General features: G+C 36.4%; 3 protein-coding genes across 5 annotated transcripts in view; 2 read left to right on the forward strand and 1 right to left on the reverse strand.

Annotated features, from left to right (window-relative positions):
- Window positions 1–4,333, forward strand: part of gas7 (growth arrest specific 7) — a 50,588-nt gene extending 46,255 nt beyond the window's left edge. For 2 of the 3 annotated variants that reach the window (XM_015385927.1, XM_015385928.1), the window contains 2 exons: window positions 242–340; window positions 2,596–2,709. In XM_015385927.1, the coding sequence (XP_015241413.1) occupies window positions 242–340; window positions 2,596–2,709 (213 nt within the window). Of the gene's footprint in view, window positions 1–241; window positions 341–2,595 lie in introns of all 3 variants that reach the window. The other variant, XM_015385925.1, reaches the window with a different exon arrangement.
- A 2,885-nt stretch (window positions 4,334–7,218) lies between these two features.
- On the reverse strand, window positions 7,219–8,702 carry rcvrn (recoverin). Its single transcript, XM_015385909.1, has 3 exons — window positions 8,242–8,702; window positions 7,953–8,064; window positions 7,219–7,860 (listed from the first exon to the last, which is right to left on the reverse strand). Exons 1-3 carry the CDS (start codon window positions 8,620–8,622, stop codon window positions 7,742–7,744), a joined length of 612 nt encoding a protein of 203 aa, XP_015241395.1. The 5' UTR covers window positions 8,623–8,702; the 3' UTR covers window positions 7,219–7,741.
- Window positions 8,703–18,755: 10,053 nt separating this feature from the next.
- Window positions 18,756–25,246, forward strand: part of LOC107091767 (germ cell-specific gene 1-like protein) — a 13,392-nt gene continuing 6,901 nt past the window's right edge. The window contains exons 1-2 of the mRNA XM_015385911.1: window positions 18,756–19,173; window positions 24,172–24,183. Coding sequence (XP_015241397.1) covers window positions 18,870–19,173; window positions 24,172–24,183 — 316 coding nt within the window. The 5' untranslated portion in view covers window positions 18,756–18,869. The remainder of the gene's footprint in view (window positions 19,174–24,171; window positions 24,184–25,246) is intronic.

The following is a 25,246-nucleotide window of genomic DNA, read 5'->3' on the forward strand; positions in this document are numbered from 1 at the left end:
TTCTTACATGTGAATAAAGTTTAACCTTCACCCACTAATTAAATAAAAATGTTCCCTTTTGACTCCTTTTGACATAATTTGGTCCTTCATTGCAAATTAAATGAATTATGTATCCGTCAACAGTTTACATGCTTGTTCCATTACTGTACATCCATTTTGGATCAGTATGTGAATGTATTAAAGGTTGATCTTTGTTTCTGGCTGCACTGATTCTTAAAAGCTTGTCTTGTTTCACCTGCAGGAGCTGGAGAAACTCGAGGTTGAGCGGGTTGAATGGATTCAGCAGCATCTGCGTCAGTACACGACTCTGAGGCACGAAACAGACATGTTCAACCAGAGCGTGAGTTCACATATGTCATTAAGTTTGCATGTGTTTACTGCTTAATTGTGAGGTTTCGCCCCAAAACTTGATGTGACATCTTCATAGAATGAAGCATCGACTCAAATTTGTCTTTTACTGTCAAATAATTGGCTTGAGAAAATCACAACTCGTCACTGCACTGTAGCCACAGCTGCTATGGGGCACACTGACAGGATTCTCTGTTCTGCCATTTCTAAAATCCTAACTGAGGAAGGTTCCAAAGATATTTTATCCTACGCTAAAGCAGCAATGGTATCCTGCCAAATTTGGTTCTCTACTTTTAAAATGTATGCCTCCTGTGAAATATGGGTTTAGTCAACAAGGATATTTTAAAGGACCTTGAAGGAAAGCTGAGTAAAGCAGCCAGGGGGCTGATTTCTCCTCTTATGGGCTTTGCATTCGAAAGAGAAGAATAAATTACTTTGCATTCAATATAGTTTTTGTAACCAAGCATCATCATAATCATTGTCCAACATAACCATGTTTAAATAGTTAACTTTTGGGCACTAGTGTCTAAAACTGCCCACAGCGAGCGTCCACCTTTCACCTAGCACTTAAATATCCTGCAATAGTTCAGGCCCCAAGGAAAAAGCTTTGATATTCAGGAAGTAAGTCCTGCAGATGTGATGAGATGTTTCTTGTCAGCTTCATGCAAATGAGGCGTAATGTTTGGATTCTCTCATGTGTGCCTATTGTCAAAATTAATGATTTAAAGCAAACAACAGGTTCTAGGAACATTTAGGATTAAAGCTTTATGGAAAGAAAACAGCCAAAAACTCAAAGATTTTTTTTCCCATTTCCTAATTACTGAATTTAATTTATATTAAGTACTAAACTAATCGGCTCTCCTTACAACTGAAAGCTCATTGTGGTGTCAAAATAATATAAAAGTATTTCTTTATAGTCCAAGACTTTTGGTTTTAGTAAAATAAATGAAGGCTTTTAGTCAGCAGAGTGTCAGACGCTGCCCAACAGGAAATCAAGTCCAGACGTTAGATGTGGGCCTGTGACAGGGCTCTCTGAAGGGACTAGGGCATGCAATTTGGAGGAACCAAAATATGACTCTGGTATGAAGACAGAGGACTCAATTGACATTTTATTTTCTAGTCATTTTCAGTTTACCTCAGTAGATCATAAAATGATGTGTAGAATCATTCATTCCCTTATTACAAATTAATAAGGAAAATTCTTCCCTGATATAGTTTAAATCTACACAAAATTTGAATTTGGAGCTAATTAAAACCCAAACAAAAGATATTATTAAAACATGATTTTAACAGAAGCGATAGACCCAACGTAATAATGAAGACAATTGACTTGTTAATTGTCCTGCTCGCAGTCATTGTTCAGGATATCGGCTGTTCGTAAAGTGCCATGTCCAATGGAAAGTTAAGTGGAAGGAAAACATGTGGTCGAGAAATTGTCCTGAGCAACAGCCTTGAGAAGATTATTTAAGCACAGCTTGTTCAACAGTCACAAGTACAAAATGCAGGTTATTGATACATGAATTAATCTAAAGTTGATTGATCTGATCAGTCCACTAATGATTAATTGATACCTTGCCATTTTTCTAAAAAGTGTTTTTTTTATGGTATCTTTCAATAACATCTGGGGTATAAATCTCTACCATATGATGAAAAAAAAAGTATTGTATCAGCTGTGTTAGATATTGAGTTAATAAACAAAAACACATTCTTTCTTACATGTTAAGACATATTTCTAAGCTATAACAACCTATCAGGTTACTGATTAAAATGTGTGAAACATGATTTCCACTTAACTGAGAAGTAAAACTATCACCAAAAGACGTGTATGTAGCTCTGACATACTGTCAGACAATTTTCCACTTCTTTTTAATGAAGTTATAATATAGTTTTTTTCTGTATGTTATTTATACTGACAAAAAGATGATCAAAAGTTCAGCAGGAAGATGAAATTAACTGATTTGATTCAATTAGTTTTTCTTGCAAAAATAAGCTACCACCCTCTAGAGGGAGGCAGTAGCACTACAACACTGAAAGAAACTTGTTTCAGTGTTTAATTTTATTTGAAAATAAAGATCTCAAAGTCTGTAGGAGAAATGGACACATTCAGTCCAATATCTTTGAGGGTTAGTATTAAGTTTCCATAGATGGTAATGATTTCTTCCATGTCAGCATTGATCAAGATCTATTATGACACTTTGTGGATTAGGGCTGTAATCTTTGCAATTTGTCTCCGTTTTCCTCTTTTAGACGGTGGAACCGGTTGACCAGCTGCTGCAGAACGTGGATCCAGCCAAAGACAGGGAGCTGTGGGTAAAAGAGAACAAAACCGGCGAAGTTCGACCTGTGGATTTGGACATATAGACGAGCCTGACCTGAACATCACCTGGCCTGCTTTCAGCATCAAGACACGTCCACACAGTCCTGGAAAGTTTGTGATTGCACTGATCCGTGGACGGTGCATGTTCAGACTCCTGAGCTCTACTCATCCTCTCTGACTTTAATCACAAGGAGGGAAAGATTTAATGCAGTTGGAGTCTTGGAGAAAGGAAAGGATCAGAGTACCAGCATGTTCCTTCAAAATTCTACCCCTATCATACACAGTATTAGCTTACTGAATGCCATAAAATGTACTCTGCTGTTTAACTGTTGTAAATTGTATTAAAAAAAATCCATGTCTATAAATTCTTTAATTTTAGCTTAAATCAGCTTGTTTCCATTTTGTGCTAACCAAACAAAAGTAAATAAAACTTAAGCCTGTTTATGGATATAACCTTTATTTTAGATACAGATTCTGACACTGAATGAGGAATTACAAGGAATATGATATATTTTCATATTTTTTCCTGGTTCATTTCATCGGAAATGCATGTTTTAAGTATTTCACTTTTACAATCCACGAAGAGCCGAAAACCTTTCTGCTGTCAAAATAGTTGTTTTGTGAAGTTCATTGAATTTGGGGAAAGTAATCAGTGTCCTGTAGTTGATTTAGGCTCTTTCACAAATACATAAAAATTTTCCAAATCCAGTAACCTTTGCTGTTCGAAGCAAACCCTGCTTTGGAATGTAAATTTGATTATCCCAACAGGTGGCAGATAAAATTTGGATCCAGTGTGCAGGAAAAAAAAAGGTGGTCCAAGTTACACTAAAGCACCTTTTAGTGCCTATCAGTTTATATTCCTGGAATGTCCTTGATATATGTTCTCTGCATCAGTGTATATTTGTAGATACTGCTTAGATGTATTTTGCTGTGAAACGTTTTAGCACATCTGCAGATGTTCCGACCGACAAGGTGTGATTAACACAACCTTGTTTATTTTTGGTAAATGTGCAGGGAATATTTTTTACGGCGAAGTCAAGCAGCGAAGGAAAAAAAGGATCAAGTTGTTTGCTGACAGTTCGATTATGCAGCTTTAGATTTGCTTGATCCCGTTCCTCAAAAATGAAAGCCCATCAGATCAGAGTCTGCATGTAACGTTTGTCTTTGTGCTTATGTGTGTGCATTTGTCTGTTGTCTGCAACATTTGGTTGTGATCTGTATGTCTCAGGTTGATTTTCTCATTTTAGGACAATTACATAACAAATCAAATGACAAGCCCCCCCAAAAAATCATTTAATTGAAAAGTAATATCTGGAATATAAATGTATAATCTCAATTTTATGCAACAACAAAAAAAATGTCTTCTTCTTTAACCTTTCTTTTAGGCAAACTGTCTAACATTTTAATTTGGACCCATTTAGCTACATGTGCAGACTTTAGGTAGTGTGTTTGCTGTAGAGGTTTCATTGTCGTGCATCAGTGTTGTGCACTAAATGTTGTTACGTTCCAACTAAATGTTCCTGACAAGAGTTTGAAGATGACGTAACGGTTGACCTTGCTGGTGAACGTTTACATTAAACCCAGTGTTTTATGAATGTTTTGATCATATGTGACCTCTGTCCAAATCGTGAACTGAGGAATGCAGTGTAAAAATAAATCTCCTCTTTGAAAATGAAAGAACTCTGTGCAGTTATGTAACTTTACTGGGAAGTTGGGATTTTAGCAATATTTCATCTGGAAGACGTTGGATTTAGAAATGGGATTAAAAACATCCAAGGGGAAAAGGTGCTGAAAATTTACCATGTAGCATAACATACATTTATTGTATTCAGTATTACTTATAAAAAGGAGGGAACATTACGAACCACTAATACATTAATGTTATAAATCTGGGAGGGACAGACAGAAAAATTGATTTGGAGGATTGGAACATGAGGCTGTATTTCCGGTCTGTCTCATGTTATTTTATAATTGGCAGACATGATGTCTTGATTCCAATTATCATTAATCAGCTCTCTTACATTTAACCCATTAATTGTTATATCCGGTCCTCGGAGACCTGGGTATGTGGTGCTTCCAAATTTGAATACTGCCAAAATAAAGCTACTGATCAGCATTGCAACAGCTTTATATGGCATTCCAGACCTTCCAAAGGGTTAAATCAGCTCCTGATTTATTTAATGCTTTTTCAGATATGCATTGTGGGTTTAAGGGAAAATGCCCAATGCATTGTATGAGAGCAAACCAGAATTTAAAACCTGTGTAAATATACTTCAGTTTCTGGAAGCCGCCTGTTAATCAAATAAAAATAGTTAAAAAATAGATCTTTTTTTTTATAGGGGGGGGGGGGGTTAAATATTTAATAAAGGGGTTTTTAATTACAGCTCTAAAAAGGTTTCCTCAGACATTTAAAATGTTATTGCTACTTCATAACTGAACATAGAACATAAATAAAAGATATGTCAGGAAATGTAAAGACTGTAGAGCAAATGCATTATCATATAAGTGACTCAACTGTGGAAGCCATGACAGGCGGATTAAAATATTTTCTTACGTAGTCAGAAGCATTAACCTGTAACTCCTCAATCTAAAGACTTTTTTTTTTAGAAGAGATCAAAAGGTTTCAGAAGGACCTACTCAAGTTTTTGTTTTTCTTACGACGATCCATTTTCAGAGTCAGTCAAAATGTTCTTTTCCTTCCAGCTTTAGAAGCTATCTGACAAAATATGTTCCTATTTTTCTTGATGATGGAATATTGTTTTTTCCAGATATAAAATATGAATAACATAATGTACAGAATCTTAACAGTCATTTCTCTGTTTTTGTAATACACTTTTTGAACACTAGAGGCACTAAAGAGAAGCATCATTGAGAGCTTTGTGGATAGGATTCTCACTTTCCGTACTTGAGTAAAAGTACAGATACTTGTGTTAAAAAATACTCTGGTAAAAGTGGAAGTACTGATTAAACTTCTTTACTCAAGTAAAAGTAACAAAGTACAGGCTTGTAAATTTACTTAAAGTATAAAAGTAAAAGTAGAAACCACTTTTTTCATGCCGTTGCCTACATTTTAAATGGATGTCTGCCAATAGGACTAGATCTCCGTTGTGTTCATTTTCAATCATCTCGTCGTCCATGCTACTATGCTAACGCCACCGCCACCAAGCTGCAATGATTTGCCGCCAATGAATACCGCCGAATCTGTCGATTCATCTTGTAGTGGTGCGTCAAATGCAACGTAGATTCCCATCCAATTAGATTGAATTTGGTATTGATGACGTGAAAAATAATAACGGTAACTCCATTGAAATGATTCAAAACTAAAGTAACGAGACAACTTTTTAAAATGTAAGGAGTAGAAAGTACAGATATTTGTGTAAAAATGTAAGGAGTAGAAGTAAAAAGTCGCCATAAAAATAAGTAGTAAAGTAAAAATATCAGAAAAATCTACTTGAGTACAGTAACGAAGTATTTGTACTTCGTTACTTCCCATCTCTGTCCAGGGGTCAGTGCCCCTTTAAAACTGATCCTGCCCCCTATTATGGCCCCAGTACTGAAGACATAGTACAAATTTTCTTCACAATAACTGATTTACCTTTAGGCTGATTTATACCTTAAGTGAAATGCTTAAACGGTGACGAAGAAATAATAACAATAATATATAATAGCTTTAGCCATGGTGAAATAGAATCACAGGTTTCATCTGTTACTTGCAGCACCAGAGACCTCCTGGTTCTTCAGCTAATAGAAGGCCGATCTTGTTACTGTCTTTATGTGTCTGATTCCATCATTACACCCAGGTTCTGGGCCTCACCAGTGGTTTTTTGTTGAAGTATTTGAATGTGTGTCCAAATTGTTTTTGCTCTTCTATTGGTCCAAACATAATTACCGGTACTTGAATTTTGCTCAAGTTATTTGAAAAATGGCGCTTTGATTATAAAGGTGAGTTTTTTCCTTCATGAAGCACTAATACACACCAGTGTTGTATATTAACCTGAAAGATCATTTCATATATTGCAAGTGAAGCAAATACTTGGGGAAAAGTTTAAACTGTGTTACTTTATAGTATATTTAAACATATGCATATTATTTTTTCCTTAATTTAAAAATAAATGCAGCGTCCGAGTAAAAGCTTGATTTCCAGAGGTGTCGAATAGTTTTATTTGCTGCAGATAAATTTCATCAAATAATCTTTAATTTAATAAAAGACACCAAAAAAGAGCCTCACCACCAACAAAATACTTTTATAGTTGTCATGGTAACCAGAGGTGGAGCACAAAAGAGAGGGAAACTCCAAAAAACCTCAAAAATATCTTTATAAGCAAGAGAAATTTATTGCTTTAATTAATTCCTTTATGAATTTTTTTCTTAATGCTAAATGTAAAAAAAGAAAAAACACACACTATCTTTGCATTGTTGCATGTTGCAATCCTTCTAACATCTTTTTATTGGTACAGCTTTTATCTGTGAGGTAAAACTAAAAGAAAACTAGTTTGATGAGTGTTGAAACAAAGACAAAATATACAGATTCAAGCAATTTATTGTTCCTCCAAGTCAAGCCCCTGTTGTTCTTACTGGATGCAGTAGCACATACATTAATACACAAGTGTCTCAACCGACCTTCAGCTTTTAATTGGATTGGTTGATGCAGGTGGACTGTTAACATGATCCTAATTCCCAACATAAGAAGCTCTCCTTCTGACTTTTTCTCAATTAGGCTAATGAATGAACCAAAGAGTAAAAAAAAAGCACGTAGATGTCCAATCTCTAATTGGTTGGTGCCATCTTGGCAGGCAGAGCAAAGCAAAAATTGAGTGAGATGTCAAGAGACACAAAGATATTCACTTTTAATTACATCATAAACTAACAGAGCTCTTACAAGCTCTTAAATAAAAGCTCTTACATTAATGGCGATTTGAGGGCTGCCTCTCATTAATCACCCATTTACTAGCCCCTAGAGTTAAAAACAGATTCACAAAAGAAACGTAGCTCAGACAGGCAGAGTAAAAAGGTAAAACATAAAGTCATGGGTAATAAAGTCTTATATCACAAGAGGAGGTGATTTTAGCTCCTGAACTATTGCTTCTTTTCTTTCAGCTTGTCTTTGATTTTCTGAGGTTCATCGTATTGTATCAAGCGCAGGATGTCCTTGTTGTCCATCACGCCCTGAATGAATTCTCCTTCTGTGATTTTATCTGCAGAGTAAACAACAAATGTCTTTGAGATTGTTTTCATCTAAAAGCAGCCACAGAGTGAAGAAAGACTCATTTCAAGGAATTTAGCTCACCGTTTTCCTTCTTTCCAAAGAACGCCCAGATCTTTTCAGCCCTCTTCTCAGGAGTATTTTCATCTTCGGGGAGTTTCTGCTGATCCTCTTCAGGGATCATGTTAAATATCGACTACAGGAAAAGAGCAGAAGATGTTTTCAACATTCTCTCTCAGTTAAAGCAGTAAATTAGAACTATTACTATAAAAAAGATAATAAAACAGCTGGTATTTCCAATCTTTACTTTACTCATTAAATATTTAGTGCTTGAAATTAAACAGTAAATGTTAGTTTTTAAAGGCCTCAGTACCCTAACAATCTCTTGAATTTCACTTTTGCTGATGGTTCCATTGCCATCCACGTCATACAAGGCAAAGGCCCATTCCAGCTTCTGCAGAGTCTTTCCTCCAGAGGTGAGGTGCAAAGCAACAATATACTCCTTAAAGTCCAACGTGCCGTCTGCATTTGTATCAAAACTCCTAAAAACATGCCGGGCATATGCAGTGGGGTCGGCGCCCGGGAAGAAGCTGGCATAGATGCCTTCGAACTGCTCCTTGGTGATCTTTCCGCTTGGACACTCTTTCAGGAACGACTGGTACCATGCACAGAGCTCAGCTTCACTGTATTTGGTGTTGGACTTCAGTTCCTCCAGTAGCTCCTTCGACAAGGCGCTGCTCTTCGTGTTCCCCATCCTGCTCAGAGATGTGGAAACCTTGGCCTTTATTCCTCGGCTCCTGCGTTTGAGGGTTAAACTTGTGCAGAGTGCTTAGAGGAGTTTCTTTGCTTTGCTGCCAAATGAGATTATGGTCATCACTATCTAAATCCAGACAGCTGTCTTAAAGAGGATAAACACGTCACAGTATAATGACACCTTTTTCAGGGAGATACAATTAAGACATATCAATCAGATCTCATATATGTAATACGAATGTTTTATTCTACTAAATCTAGAGTGAAGATTTTTTTTTATGAAAAAAAAAACAAAATATGTATTTATTTTTTATACAGTAAAAAGTTGTAATATTTTATTAGATTTTATGGTGCCTTTTAACTTTTTTATTATTATATTTGTTTGTTGTTTGATCTATTATAAAACTGTATTTTTTTTATCTAGATTTCCTCTCTTATTTTGAAAATCCTGCCTCATTAAGATGGTTTAATTTTTTGGTTTGGAAACTGCATTTTCTACTCAGTCTTGAACCAGGCTTTGATTTCTGCACTTTTCCTAGGCTTCCTAAAATCATATTACAAAAAGTCTTTTTTTTTTTTCAGAAATTGCACAGTTGGTTTAATCTTTCAAAAACAAAAAAGAAAAAAAACTTAGATATGTTTATTTTGAAAATGCTTAGCCTGTAAATGATCAATTCAGAACAATAGGATAGTTGTTCTATTATGGGGAAACAAAACCCTGACAGGAGGGTTATAAGTGGATGAAGTTGGCTTATATTTAAAATCATTGTTATTACATCCACTACAAACTCATTTAAAAGGTCTTCAAAAGGCCATTTAGGAAACTTACAGAAACCACATAGATTGCTGCGAGAGATTACGCCTCTGAGATTTCTTGTTGTTTTTTTTTTGCATTTGCATGTCAATAGTAAAATAAGATCAACTAAAAAAATTATGAAGTCAGTCTGTAAAAAGTTGTTCATGCATCTGTTTTATTGTTATAAATACCTCTTATCATTGTTATACATCTTTTGTACTTGGTTCCTTTGCGTTTTGATGGACCATTGGGTTTGTTCTGATTTGGTTTGTGTTTGTTTACTACGCTGATGTGATTTCCTGCATCCATCTCTAGGACATGAGAATGTCCATATAGGGTAAGCATACACATAAGAATATACTGTTAGGACTCCTGTCCGTGTGGTTTGTGTTTTGTATGTTTGTCTTCCTTCCTCCACCAGGCGGCGCCTGGTCCTGATTCACCTTCCTCACACACCTGCAAAGGGTTACGTCATTAACGGAGCGCTCTTAAGCTGCTGACTGCCACTACCTCGATGCCAGCGTGTTTGCCAGTTTTGGGAAGTCATCCTTCAAACTGGACGCTTCGGACCTTCTCTCCCTGGAAGGATCAACTGAGCCTCAAACTGAGCTGGGGATTCAAACTGGAGGTTTGAATCCACTTTTCTCCAAGGGATCGTTTGAGTTTCACAATAAGCAAGGGATTCATGTACACCACAGTCTGTTCAAGTACTGCAGGAAATCTGAGTGGCACTCAGTTTCTCCGTTCTCCTACAAACAACCGCATTCTGGGTAAGCCCTGTCCACCCTCCACCGAATCAGACAAACACTGGAACACCCCACACCAACTGGAGTCAAAGAGTCAACCACTTTTCTGGAAATGTGAGTCTGCAAACCTTTTTTCCTCTTCAAGTTCGAGAATCAATTTTTCCCACTGAACCTGAACTAACCGCAGTGTCTTCCCCTCACCTTTCAGTTCCGGTTGAGCAGTATTCAGAGCAACAATGGAATCTCCACAAGCTTCTCAATAAACCTCTTAATCTTTTTCCCTGGTCTCTCTGTTTCTCTGCATGTGGGTCCGAGCTCTTGATCAAATGATGACATATACAGATAACATTTCTTACATCTATTTCCAACAGTCAACTGGTAAGAATTGTGAATAAGAAAAACAAAGACTAACAGCAGGATTTAAATTAAGATCTTTGAAAATTAAAAGGCAATTACATGCAACCATTACAGAGACCTAAAGTAGTTGAGACCATAAAATGAATAAATAACTCCATTTTGTCTTAAATGTAAATGTATTTTATTTATCTGCAGGCTGGACATGGCAACAAAATGTGAGCTTATGAGTATGAAATATGGTTAAAAAAATGACAAACAGGTGATGTTTTTATCCCTCATGGTTGCCTTTTTAACAGTTTTCACGTTTCCCTCACACAGAATATTTAGCGCCAGGTTTTAATACTGACAAAATGCCTTAAGTCTTTAGATTTCACCAGAAAATTGTATTATTCCTGAACTTTATTTATCATGCAGGAGTCACAGCTAGTCCTAAAATGACTCACAACAATAAGCAAATTTACCCTCTTTCCTTGGTTGATTCTGGCTTTTCCTTTTGGGGGGAAGCTGGGAAATGGGTTTTACCATCCTTACATAAGTTGTTGTATCTTGGTTAAATAAGTTTATATGAATCATATCGACTGTTCTCAATCAAAAATCAAAATGATGTAACTTCTGTTTGATCCACATCCAGGGTTGAAAGCAAGGCCAGGATATTAGCCAGCACCAACAGAGCAGCAAAGGGCTGAGCCGACTCATCATGGGTCGTCCTGCCACCCCCGCCTGGTGTTGACTGCTCGGCCACAATGTGATCAGATTATCCGCGTCTCCACTGTTATAATCTCTATCCAGATAGCGGGACCATCTGCTGCAGTGGTGCCAAAACCACAGCAAGTGAAGGTAATTAAAGAAAGAGGAATGGCGGCTGAAGAAATTACTTAACCATAATCAAACCTGGATGAATCCTAGATTAGAGATTATGGTTGATGTGCTGAAAGATATGAAGCTTTAAAAATAAATGCTTAGATAAGTATAAGAGACATTCAGGGTTATTGTTTTTAATGATACAACCCAGTTTACCAATTTTCTGCATACCCTCCAGCCTTATTACAAGCCTTTGAAAGCCAGATAACAGATAAATCTTTCATTCTATCATAATGATATTACTCTGATTTTCTGTTTAAATCCAACTTTCATATCGAAGTAATCTAATACAGCAGGAATAAGGCTTGTGTTTGTGATGTGTGGGTTAAAGTAGGACCACACAGTGCAGACATGGCATGACCATGATGGCAGTCAGAGAAGGAAAAATGAAGCACGGGAGGAGAATTGGACGGTTTAACCAGAGGATCCAGTAAAAAAACAATCAAAACCAGTTTGCTTTGTTTACTCAGAAAGGAGGGAATTCAGACTGCAAAACTTCATAAGTAGAGTTAAGTGATTTGAGGATCGTGACAGCCAAATTTATGAACTTAAACTATTAAGTTTATTAGATAAATCAAATTACAACATAACGTGAGCATAACACGTTTTAACGTACTTTTACATTCAAGTAACTTTCCTTACAAACATGCATTTTCCAATTTTCTAATTAATAATTTCATATTAGAGTACATTAGATATAATACAGTATTCTGCATTACAGAACCAACCAACAATTGTATAAATGATGGATATTTCACTATTTAGTGTTTAAGATTAAATATCTTGACATTTATGAAAACTTAACTGTTCAAAGTTTCTGTTTCTATCTAATATCAACCTCACGCAGACCTACTGGTAAACAGTAATAGTAGTAATAATAGTATTAACTATTTTATTAAGTTCTTTAAGTCAGGCTTAGTTAATAAGCAAACAATTCGGATTAAACTAAATGTTTCATTGAATGTACTCAAAAATCAGAACTATGTTATGTTAACTCAACTATTTAAGCTAGAAGAATTTATACAAAATTATTTTAGAATTATTTACAGTGCAACTAACTTAGTCAACTAACTAAACCACACTTGACTTTATCAACCAAATAACTATTTTAAAAAAGGGTTGTAACAGTAAGATAGACAACACAACTACTTTCCCATGCAGAGGATGTCCATAGATCTATTTTAGAGCTACATTGGGTTGATTGCTCCTTGTTTTAAATTAGCCCATAAAATTCCAGTAACATTTCGTATAAGTAAAAAAAAACAATCCACTGGACTTGGTTTCCAAGATTTGAAGACGTTTCACTTCCCCTCCAGAAAGCTTTCTCAATTCAAATGTCTGGATCCGCAGTGAGTTTGAGTCTTTATATAGACAAAGCCTTGTATTGTTTGGAAACATGCAAACATGAAAACCGATGAATGGGTCGTTTGGTTCCATTGTTCTTAAATTGAAACATAGATGGTTCCTATAATCTGCAAGTTTCCTAAGCAATTTCTCATACTCACACGTTATTCCGAGGGTATCATTCCCAAAATGGAGTGCAACATGCTGATGAAGATTCTCAGTTATCCAGGTCATAGTCATTCCGAAAAAGTTCAAAAACAGTTCCAGTAGCATTTGGACTTATGATTGGACATTATTGTCTCTATAAAGTTTATTGAGACAACATGTAGTGTGGGGGTTGTATAAATAATTGAATTGACCTTTTTATTTACTGTATTTTGCTCAAATTTGACATGACATGATTGTAAGCTTTATTAATTGAACAAGCTTGAACATATGCTTGGATTTTTTCATATCAATAAATATAATTTTTTTCTTTTTCTTTTGAATTCACATGTTTTGTTATAAAGACAGTTGTCATATATACATATATATTTAGAAAATCAACCCAGGGAAAAGTTTTCCATACATTGAGTAATAAGAGATAGATTTGTTAGAAATTGCTAGTAGCTTGGCATATCATTTAAAAAAAAGCAAAGTAAACCGAAGGATAAAACCAAGCAGTTATCTTAAAAATGTTATATCAGTTTAGAAAAACAGCATTAATGTACACCTAATATTTATCCAAATCATTACAGTATATAGCTAAAGAGATTATATTATTATATTATAAGGGGTTGTGTGGAATTTTAAACCATAACAACTCAAAACATTATACCTGGATATTATTCCAACAACATTAATCCATAAATTAATTATGGTAGATGTTTATCAAAACACTTAAAAGATTTTCCACAGCAGCCTAAAGCAGTTGTCCACTTTTTGGCCTAGCCAAGTCTTCATTAGGTCCCACTGCATGCATGTTGGTCCAATTGAGCCGTCGAAGAAGCAGGATTTTTTGTTGTCAGTTTGTTCCTGTACTCAGTGATGATGCTGTTCATTCAGTTGTGTTGGAGGAAGGACCGATCTGACAGCTGCAGGAAACTGGTTCTTGAGGAGTGGAGTAGGCCACCCCTGGATTAAGGCGATAATAGAGAGATCCTCTTAGTTAGACTTGGAACTGAAAATTATCAATATGCCAGTTGCCAAACAGCTTTTAAAAGTATGTGAAAAACTTTTGAGTTTGCTCTACTATTAGTGCTGGGTAATTAATTGCATTTACAATATACAGTAATCACATTTTAGAGAAATGCAATTTGCAGAAGCACTTTATTTTAGTCACATTACATTTAACAAGAGTTCTAAGATACAAAATTTCACTGCAGCCCTTTAGGTGGCGGTAAGACACTTAAAGTAGTTTTTCCGCCACACAGAAGGGAAGAGAGTTGCCACTTGCACGCAGATTCAGGCATTATAGAAGTAAGAGCTTTTTCATGCAAAGGTTACAGAAAAGTACTGCAATATTCGATCTGGAGAAGCAATCTTTCAGGGTCACGGAATAAAAGCTGAAGCCCTGGAGTAAAAAAATCTACATTTTTGTGCTTATTGCAAAATCACAATAAAGTTACAGTATTGGTTGAAAATAACCCCAGGTTGGATTTTGGGAAAAATTGTTCAGCTCAACTTTCTATGTAAAGCAAACCACTTATTTATGATCCTTTTCTATCCATTCTTCCAATTGAAGAAATACTTGTGGGATTAAATGTTCATTCACCTACAAAGAACTAAATAGTTCGCTTTTCAAAACTTATTATGTAATTAAGAGCTAAAAGTTTATTTTTGCTGTTATTTGCCAGATTTACAGAGAACATGAATGCAGCAGACCTGCCTAATCTGCTTCTACAAAGTCATAACAGGAAAATCCCAAATCATTCTTTAATCTTTAAATATCACTGCAAATTTTTACATAATCATTTCATTTCATTGTGGAAAGCTTTTTAAAATTGCATCCTTTTTCCAAAAGGTATAATATTTTGTTCAGTCCTTCCATCTGCCAGGTATCATGCAACAGATGATGATCTGTAAAAAGTAATGAAGGACTTACTCATTCTGTGTTTATATTCTTCATGACATGATTGTGGAGTTTCTGAATAATCTCTCTTTTTCAGGAGAACTGCTCAAATAAAATTGGCAAGTGTAGAACCACATCAGAGTATAAACTCTCATTTTGCATTTGGTTTTTTGGGGGTTTTTTTTGTTTTTGAAGCCTGTGATTGGGGTTCCATTTTAATTTAGGAGATTTTAATCACTGAGTAGTTTGAGCTAAAATAAAGAGCTGGATATGGTGTACATATGATATACAAATGTATGCAACCTTATGGATAATATAGTTTTACAACCTAGTTGTAGAATTACCAATGGAACAGGGTGTTCAGTCTTTTGGGTTGGTGTTTTAAGATTCTTATGGTCTAGGGGTTGTAATTTGTTTTTGCCAGAATGGATGACAAAAGGGGATCACATGCACATTCTAACAAAAATCAAACAATAAACCACAAAGCAATTACAATTCATAAGGATCTCATGTAAACAATTAATTATTTAATGTTACTTTTGAAATATGAGGCTTGTGCATTGATATATTAAATATTTATTTAGCTTTTAATAATAAAGTCTTACAGCAACACAAATACTTTGAAAATGTTACACTGAATCAACAAAAACAAAAAAATAGTAAAGATATATTGTTACGGTCTACACAATCACAGTGAACACTACTAACCACATTTGGGAAGTTTACTTTAAAAAGTAACTAGTTATAGTCACTACTTGCTTATACAAAAAAGTTACTTAATAACACCAACTTTCCCCCAAGCCGCAAAAACAGTTTAAATCTGGGAAGAAGTAGCATATTGTGACATCAGGAACAGCTCACTGACGTGTGTTCACCCGGGTCAAACGAGTCAGCAAGTGAACCGCATTACAATCCCCTCGGCTTTGATCTGCATGCTGTGGTGATATTCTGCTTTGTTTACATTCGATAAACATGTCGCAGCGCTGATAAGAGGGATTCAGAGAGATAAAAGAGCGAAACAATAAAGCACAGTGACTACTCCCTGGCTTCCTTCCATGTTGCTCTCCATTGTTTACTTTCCTGATTTCTGACGCACTGGTGGCATAATCCACACCAACTTAGATTGATAATGTCACCAGGGAATGCAGCTTGCAGTCGGGGTTAGATCTAGCTTTTTATGCCATTAGGAAGGGAGCCAAATGCTGATTGTTAGCGTGTCAACCCAGTTTGAAAAAACAGGGTTATCCGGCTATTTTCAATTCAGTTCAATTCAGTTTATTTATAATTCACAACACATGTCATCTCAAGGCACTGTACAGTTCAACGGATTATCCAGTCAAATTGATTAAAATTTTCTACTTAAGGAAAACCAGTTGATTGCACCAACTCACACAGCATACTTGTTGCAACAGTGGGGAGGAAAAACATCCTTTTAACAGGAAGAAAACCTCCAGCAGAACCAGGATCAGTGTGAGCGGCAATCTGCCGAGGCCGACTGGGGTTCAAGGAGACAGAAGCAAAGATACAAAAGGCAACTGTAAAAGGCGGCCCCAAAGCCAGGCCGACGAGCTCCGAGCCAGCTCCCATGTCAGAGGATGAAGAGAGCACATCCAGTTAGTCACAGTCAGAGAAACAGGACTACACTGAAAAACAGGCCGATCTCAAAAATCTATAAACAAAGGTGTCGATGGCAGAAGCACAGCTGATATTTCTCTCCAGGATGGAGTCACAGCCAAACAGGAAGAGATGATGCGAAGCTACTATGAGAAAAAGCAGAGAGAGCAGAACGTTAGAGATTGAACTAACAGATTCTGCAGAGTGGGAGAATAGAGATAGAATGAAGCAAAATGATGAAAAAGGGGTCCAGTGAGAAGGAGGTTTTAGAATACCTTTATATGCAGTAACTAAGTTAGTAACTTAGCCACTGCTCAATTAAAGAACTAACTACTAGTCAAAGTGTCTACGCAGTTACTTTTTGTGATCTACATTTCAAATAATTTGAATAACTGTTCTGTTATTAAAACTGTAAATACATCAGATCCAATTTTAAAATATATATAGTAAATTTGATATTAGGAAACGAATTAGATCATCACCATTTTTGGTGTGTGGTTGGTTGTACATCTGAACTCGAATACATTTACAGTATGTAGATGTTTTTATGATTTTTGTTTATAAATAAAGAAAAAGCAAGTTAAATGTTTTAGAATCTGAAGCTTCAACTGGACATAAAACCAGTGTGAATCTGAGAAATTATGCTTTTCAGGAATTGTAACAAAACAAAATACACTTTGCAACAGAATCAAAAAGATTTAAAACTCTTTCAGAAACAAAAGTCATTGACACAGAAAATAAAGACTAGTACGTGGGTAGCCAGTGTTGAGATGATAGGGGTACTGTAGCAGATACAGGACCGGAGGGTTGTCGGTTCAAGTCCAGCCAGGTTCGACTAGACGCTTGGGTAAGACACTTCACCTGCATTAGTGGTCAGAGGGACTGGTGACGCTAGAGCATGGCAGCCTCACTTCAATCATTGAATTTATTCTGACTTGATATAAAATAAAATAAATGTTGGTTGGAATACGCAGCACTAGAGCTCAAATTCTTATTAAATAAGATATAATTTTTTTCCGTTAATACACAACATGAGTAAATCACAGGAACATTTATCATTTGTCTTTAGATAGTGATTTTCTTTAGGAACGCTGTCTTTGAATCAGTGGCTCTGCACCATCGTCTCACCTCTTAGTCTATTTTCATGGCAGCCTGAACAACAGCAAACATTGCAGCAGGTCTATCTATTTTAAACTTCCTCAACCAACACCCCTCATGTTGCTCCCTGTTGTTGGTTTCTGCAGCAAAAATTTCTTCTCACTGCACAGAAAGGGGCCTATAGAAAGTCGCTTTGACTGATTGAGTTTTAGTGACATAATGCAGTTACCAAGATGCTCTAATAATTAGTTAATAATTGGCCTAGTTTTTCTATGACTGACTAACAACATTAGTTATTCCCTGCACTACTAGTGTATCCAAGCACTCTATTAGAAAGTTCAATGTAATGAAATACTTTGGCAGAAAAGCAGTAGGGGCATCTAAACCTTAAGAGAAATGCAAAGGAAAATCTAGTCAAGAGTTTGGGGGAGATTCCCAAAGGTTCAACGCTCCTAGAGCTTCCACAAACGTTTGACCATTGACAGTCCTAATGTTAGGACCTTCTTACCTGAGCTAGGACTGTTGTTTAGTTGCACTTGACAATTTGAATTTGATAGGTTTTTTTTTTATTTATTTGCTTGACGCCAAACATTTATTGACTGGATTTGTTCAGAGGTTGGATACAGGTGTTCCTGCTGTAAGTCATTTTGTAAAGATTACCTTACTTATAAGCAGGCATTTATGCAAAATATGAATTGATACCATCCAAGCTGCATGTAAATTTCAGAAGGCACATGTTGCATTGTTTTGCTGCTTCACTTTATAAAGTATCTCAGTATGTACATTTTCTTTATTTCTGCATGACCATCAGTTGGCCATTGGAAGGGATTTATCCCCTGTAAACACTCACACACAGACACACATATTATGGATGGATTTTTATATGAGACTGCGCACATTATGTCACTGGTCAAAGTTAAACCAGCCCTTGATCTTTTGCCTCTGGCTGCAATCACTCTGAAAATGCTGGGGATATGTAAGCAGCAAGAGCCTTATTTTGATTATAATCTCAGCCTGGACTATGCTCACAGGAAGGTTGGACCATAATTTGCCATTTGTAATGGATAACATTTTATGATGAGATTTTCTGATGGGGAGGAGCAATGGGTTTAATTTGATATACAGCATGAAATGGGGGTGGGGGGGAGGGGGTTTGAGTGAAGCAAAGACAAAAAAAATGGGTCTTTTGTGGTGTGGTGAAGAAATGCAGAACAGACGAAGAGCTGGTGGATGGAGGCTCTCAATTCTCACCCAAGGAGCCTCAAACGCAACGAGATTATGAAGATTTGACATATCTGCTAGGAAGCAAAAAACAGTGGCTACATATTCCAAGCCAGGATTAGTCGCCTTTCCATTTCAGCTCCTTTGCCCTGGCCTCAAACATGAGGCTAGAGCGCGGGCGGCGAGCTTCCCTGGCAATTACCCTCAACTTTGTGGCTTTGGCTTTTGCCGTGTCAGCTGTCACCACCAGCTACTGGTGTGAGGGGACCAGGAAGGTGCCCAAACCCTTCTGCTCAGGACCGCCTATGAAAATGAAACAGTGGTACTGCATCCGCTTCAACAGTTCAAACCTCAACGACAGCCGGCAGGTGCAATATATCTTTGAGACAGGAGAGGAAAAGTTTATTATGAGGAAGTTCCATACTGGAATATTTTTCTCCTGTGAGCAGGCTGCTGATATGAACGGTAAGAATCCCAGACTTTCAGTCACTGACAGATTGATGATGGAGGACTCAGCAAAATAATCCATAACATATGTCCGTGTTTCCCAGCCCTGATCCCTGGGAACCACAGCTCTGTGGATTTCCAGTGCTTTACTGTAGTGAATAGATTTTGTTGGGTTATTGACCAATTTCCTGTGAATAAAACCACAGCATCGTGCATTAATGGGAAAACTATTTTCATAAACTATAAATGGACAAAGAATTGTTAAATCTCACTTGAGATTAATTGTTTACCGCTTCCTGAAACCTCTTTATTTAAACTTTATTTCCATTTACTTTAGCTCTGATACCAATTTGGTCAAGTAAAACACAAATTCAGTTGTGATTTTTTTAAGCAAACAATAATTCATTGATACTATCTATGGATGTTTTAAAACCAAATTTCTTACAGCAGAAGTGTTTTAAAGTGATGGCTCCCAAAGCAGACATAAAATGCCCTCTGGAGGGTATAAACTCATCCATCATTGAAGCAGTGGAGAGCATTATTGTATCTAGAAGGGTGAAATGATCAATAACAATTATTCCTAGGTTTATCACCATCCATTCTTATTTATAAATCACTTAAAAAACAAAGACTGATAGCAAAGTTCTTTACAAAGTCTAAATGAATTTAAAATAACACTAACACAAAAAATTTATAAATTAATAAATACAAAAATATAAAAGAAAAATTGGACCAACCTAAAACCATCCACCTCAATGAGTTTTACTGACCTGAAAAGAAAAGAAAAAAATGCTTTCAAAAGAAACGTAAAAATGTCCACAGATGAGGGGGGATACTACAGTATAAATGAATGACCCAATGCAATTACCTGTTTTTGTCCATCATATGTTAGTTCCGGCACATAGACTTCCCTTAAGCAAATGCATTGCAAGCAACTGTTTACCTCCATCAATATTGAAAAATAAATGGCCTGATTTAATCAACTATTTATGTCGGCAACATGCTAGACTAGTGGGAGGGATTGCTGCAATGTAAATGACATGGTGCAATCAGCTGTTAAGGTCTTCCTGATGGTAGTTCAGCGGGAAGAATTGCTGCATAATATTGTTTACACCTACCACATGGGGTACGTGTTAACATGGTAGTCAAGTGGTAGGGATTGCTGCATGCCAAACTACTCAATGCATTGAACTGCTTATATCTCTTTAGGGGCAGAGAATAGTGCCATCTAGATAACTTAATTCTATACATTGTTAATCTTCATCACATTACAGTTAAGTGGTGTTATGAAATTAACCTTTACACATGTTACCAATTTATAACACTTTTATAATTGAAGTAAATCAATTGTCTGTTTACTGCATTGTGTCATTGCATGGTGTAAGCAGTTTGATGCAGTGAGGAATTCTCTGATCTTTATAGTGGAGAAACCAAACAACCTCTCACACAGACCCATGGCCCAACAAATATAAGCTACCTCCTATGGACAAGACTGGGCGGTACATCTGCACCTTATGATTAAAGGACATTTTTTTGAGGACTGGCATGTTCACATTTTGGACAAAGAAGACAGGTGGTTTGAAAGGGGTGTGAAGGAAGCCATTTATGTTAAGAGAGAAAAAACCACCTTAAACAGAGGGGTTGGACTCAGGTTTCAGCTCTCAAAACCCTACAACACAGAAATAGAGTAGAGTTCTTCCCACTATCATCCCAAACCCCACCCCCAGGCAGTGGACTAAAACATTTAGCCTGGGCAGCCAGGCCAACAATGACCCTAATGACCTCCTTTTTAGCGGCACAGACCAGTATCAAATATTGCAGGTTATCAAATAGCCCAAACAACTCTCCATTCCAAGGTGCCAGACCCATTCTTTTTTGTTCAATTTGCATGTTTTCTAAAACAAGTTTTTTTGTGCAACTCTATAAAGCTTCGAACTCAATGCTAATTCAGACCTTTTGAATTGAAAAAGATTCCTGGATGGGTGCCTTTCTTTCTTCTATGAAATCAGAGGGGATGTTTGATGGTTTGGGAACCCTACATTTTTATTGTTTTCTGTGTGCTTGATGGAGAGAATGTTTACATGCTTAGCTTTTTAAAAAGCCAGCACTTTATATGCCGTATTCCATATCTCACATGTCATTGATTCTGCAATGAAAAATGATAGCATGCATGCAGCAAAGGGGGCAATCTAATAGAGGAAGAAATGAAAGGACAGATCAGAATCAAAGGATTAGTGCTCAAAAACAACAGCAGGTAGTCCAATAAAATCATGCAGCCTTTAGTTCTCGATCTAAAGCCAAATCTCTTCAAGCAGAACATAAAGTCAAAAACGATCACTGTCTTATTTTTCTTCCAGGAAATAATTTCAGAGTCAGCCTGAAATCAATGCAATGAGTATTTCAAGTTAACAAATAATGTACTGAATTATTATAAAAGGTTATATGGAAGAATATTTGTGAAAGAACAAAGTGAGAGGAAGTTTAACAAGTATGCTAATGCTACTTGATTCTGGTTTTGTTCTATTTCTATTTTTGGAGCTTAACAACAGTAAAACTGATGTCACTACATGCAGTATCAGCCACAATTTTATAGGTTCAGAAAATCAAAATTTGAGTTGAATTTTAAGGTATCAGCTGCATCTCTGAGATCATGCCACATCATCTCAAACTGATTTATAGCTGCATCTTACTAGGATTCCCCAAAGCTGAATTGTCTTTTTGACTTTTGAGATGGAGTTGCTTTTTTCCTCTCGCGTCAGGGTCATCAGTGCAAGAAGAATGAACCTGAGCGAAAGACCGGCAACCTTTGGCCAAACATTTACCTATAGGTTAGGAGTTTCTTAACAGGGCAGAAGATGCGTTTCTATGAATGGTAATAACCTGTCCAGGTCTGAAGAAGCAACTACCTTTTCTGACCAAATGTCGTGCGTTAACATTTTTGTGATGTTAGTTTTATGCCAGTCAGTTTAAAAACAAATTCCTTTCACCTCCATAATGTGATATTATCCCCACAGATGCGTCTCGTCAATGTGCAACAGGTTTTGGCCCCCAAGCTGCAGAAAGGGTTGCATTTATGCCCATTTTTGTTCCACGATTGAATCATGAGCATTATCTCTAATTTAAACCATTACCAAGTAATGGGTCCTACTGCAAAATAGACCACAGACCCTTTTTAATTTGATTGTAATTTTTTTTTAGGGTAAAATATGCAAAGGTTAAATATAGTGTCCTTTAAATCAGGCTTGTCCAAAGCTGTCTCTGAGGGCCACTGTCCAGTGTTCCCAGGTGAGAAAAGTAGGATTATCCTACCAGAGACGTAAAATTACCATATCTTGAGGGAGATTACCGTACAATTGCCATAACCAAAATAAGTTTATCGATATACAGTCATCACTATGGTGTTGAGTAGTGTCTAACAGGCACTCATAGCTTTGTGGCATTAGTACTAAATGGATTCATCAATAGCCCCCCTGTTGCGTTAGGGTAATGTGCGTCCAATAAAAAATCCTTCTACAATGTTTGTTAGTATGAAACCTTCAAATATATATACTGATGTAAATATATATATGTGGACATGAGACATTAGGGGTATCTTATCTTTAACAGGTTGAAAGAATTAAATAAAGCAGCCATACTGCATGAGTAGAATGCAGAGGTGTCTAAATTAGAATCAGAATCAGAAATAGTTTAATAATCCCAGAGGGAAATTACTTTAAATTAATAATGTTTATTACTCAAGTAGAAGTATAAATTAGTGTTGCACCGATACCAGTATTGGACGGGGCCCCGATCCAGCACTAAAATGGTGATATCGGTGAGTACCAGCAAATAGGGCAACGATACCATTTTAGAGCCAAAATTTTATTCAACTATTGTCACCCATTCCAGGTAGGCAATAAAAAGTTGTACTGGATTTACTATTTATTAGTCTTTTTCCTGCGTCACAAAGGTAGGCAATAGCATGACAAAGCCATGATGGAAATTATTTTACATCCAAGTAGTATGCAGTTCTTCATATATACACACAAACTCACACACACACACACTTCAATTTCAAACAGATGTTATCGGTATGGTATTGGCCAATTCTGCACAGCCAGGTATCGGTTATTGGTATGCCAAAAACTGGCATCGGTGCAACAGTAGTATAAACCCTAATGTTTAAAAACACTAAGCTAGAGTGTCAACTTAAGCCTTTTACTCAAGTAAAAGTATAAAATTACCATTTTAAGGCTAATTAAAGTATAAAAGTAAAAGTCATGCAGAAAAAAATGTTAGGGACAGAAGCTTCACTGCACTACCCTATAAAAGGATTATTTTTTACCATTCTGGATAATTTCCTTAGACTTAATTATCCTAGTTTTATAGCTAATGGTAACAGTGTCAAATTAACTTTGCATCATCTTGAAAAACTTTGGTAAACAACAAAAGAGAACAAAAGAGTCCAACCACAAAGAAATGAATTGTCTGGATGAAAAACAAACATTTTGATGGTTTTTATCTTTTTTAAATACCAACATAACAACAATGAGATTAAATGAAACAAAAATATTGAGGATATTTTTTAAATGTGAGGAGTACAAAGTAGAGATAACTGTAAAAAAATGTTAGGAATAGAAGTAAAAAGTTGTCTAAAAATAATTAGTCCAGTAAAGTATAACATTTTTACTTAAGGGAATGAAGTATTGGTACCGTGTTACTTGACACCTCTGGTAGATTCTTCCCTTGTCCATGTGTGTTTTTTATATATTTTTTGCTTCAGCTAACACCTCTGTGTTGCAGAAAGCTTTGCTCTTTGAACCAGCAACAGGTCACAGCCATACAAATAGACTCTCCCCTCTTTTTGATAAGTCTTTGGGCGGAGCTGCTTACTTTGGTCCTGCCCTGCCACCTTCTTAAACGTTCCTCCTTCTCCCCGTTCTGTTTGTCCAAGAAAGCTGATGGCAACCAATTACCACAAATTCATTATCATACATGTGGCCTTTTTTGGGTTTATTGAACGTACATCGTACGGAGGGCAAAATTGTCGTACAAATATGATAAATATCGTACGTCTGACAGGACTGCAGCTGTCTTGCGGCTTTTATAGGTTTTCCTGTTTTAGCACAGCTGATTTTCACTGATGGCTGATTAAGAGGCTTTTGCTGAACTTTAAAAGTATTGTGGAGGTTTTTCCCGATTTTTTTAAAAGACCCACATTCTCCACTTTAAAAAAGAAAAACATGCATGCACGAGCGTGCATGAGCCCATTTCTCCTAGTGCACACTCTGTTTAAAAATTGCTGTTATCATAGCTCATTCAAGCTTATTGAGTCAGAACGTCCACTCTAACCCCTAAATCCCTCAATCACTATATAGAGCAATTGCTATATAGTGGACTTTACTGAACTTAGTCAACTTACCGTTCCAACAGACGATCACTTCCCCGTTGGTCCACTGCGCCGTACCTGCACGATCTTTGTTATTAGTTGCCGTCGGGTAGCAACAGCTTATTGCGACAGTGGTATGGGACAGCCAAATCCCATAATGCTTTGCACGGAGAGCTCTCCGCGCAAAGCATTCTGGCATATATCTGCCTCTTCTGACGCCTTTCTTTTCTTCTCATACACTTTGTAGACACTTTTTCTTTTATGACCCTCAGCCATTTTTAGAAAACTGAGGTGAGAAAAGTGAAGTTCAATGACTGTCTGAAACCGTAGCTCCATATATATATATATATATATATATATATATATATATATATATATATATATACACACTTGAAATTGCACATGCTATAAGGATAGCTAACAGGACGGGCACGTAGAACGGTCTTATGTAAACATAACAAGCTGAGAAACATTCAAAACGTGAACGAAAACACTCCTCAAGAATTGACTTTAGACATACCTGTTTTATAGATACATAATCATATTATTTGGCTCAACAGAAAAGACCACAATCCAGTTGATTATTTATGATAAAATAAGGTATTAATAAGGTATAATTTGGACATATAATTCAAACTTCCATACTGATAGTGATTTGATTTTCCTTTTTGAGCCTTAAAGGAATAGTACACCCAAAACAGGATTAGCCTTCATTTTCTACTC

Source organism: Cyprinodon variegatus, unplaced genomic scaffold (assembly GCF_000732505.1).
Source record: "Cyprinodon variegatus isolate N-32 unplaced genomic scaffold, C_variegatus-1.0 Scaffold351, whole genome shotgun sequence".
Taxonomy (NCBI): Eukaryota; Metazoa; Chordata; class Actinopteri; order Cyprinodontiformes; family Cyprinodontidae; genus Cyprinodon; species Cyprinodon variegatus.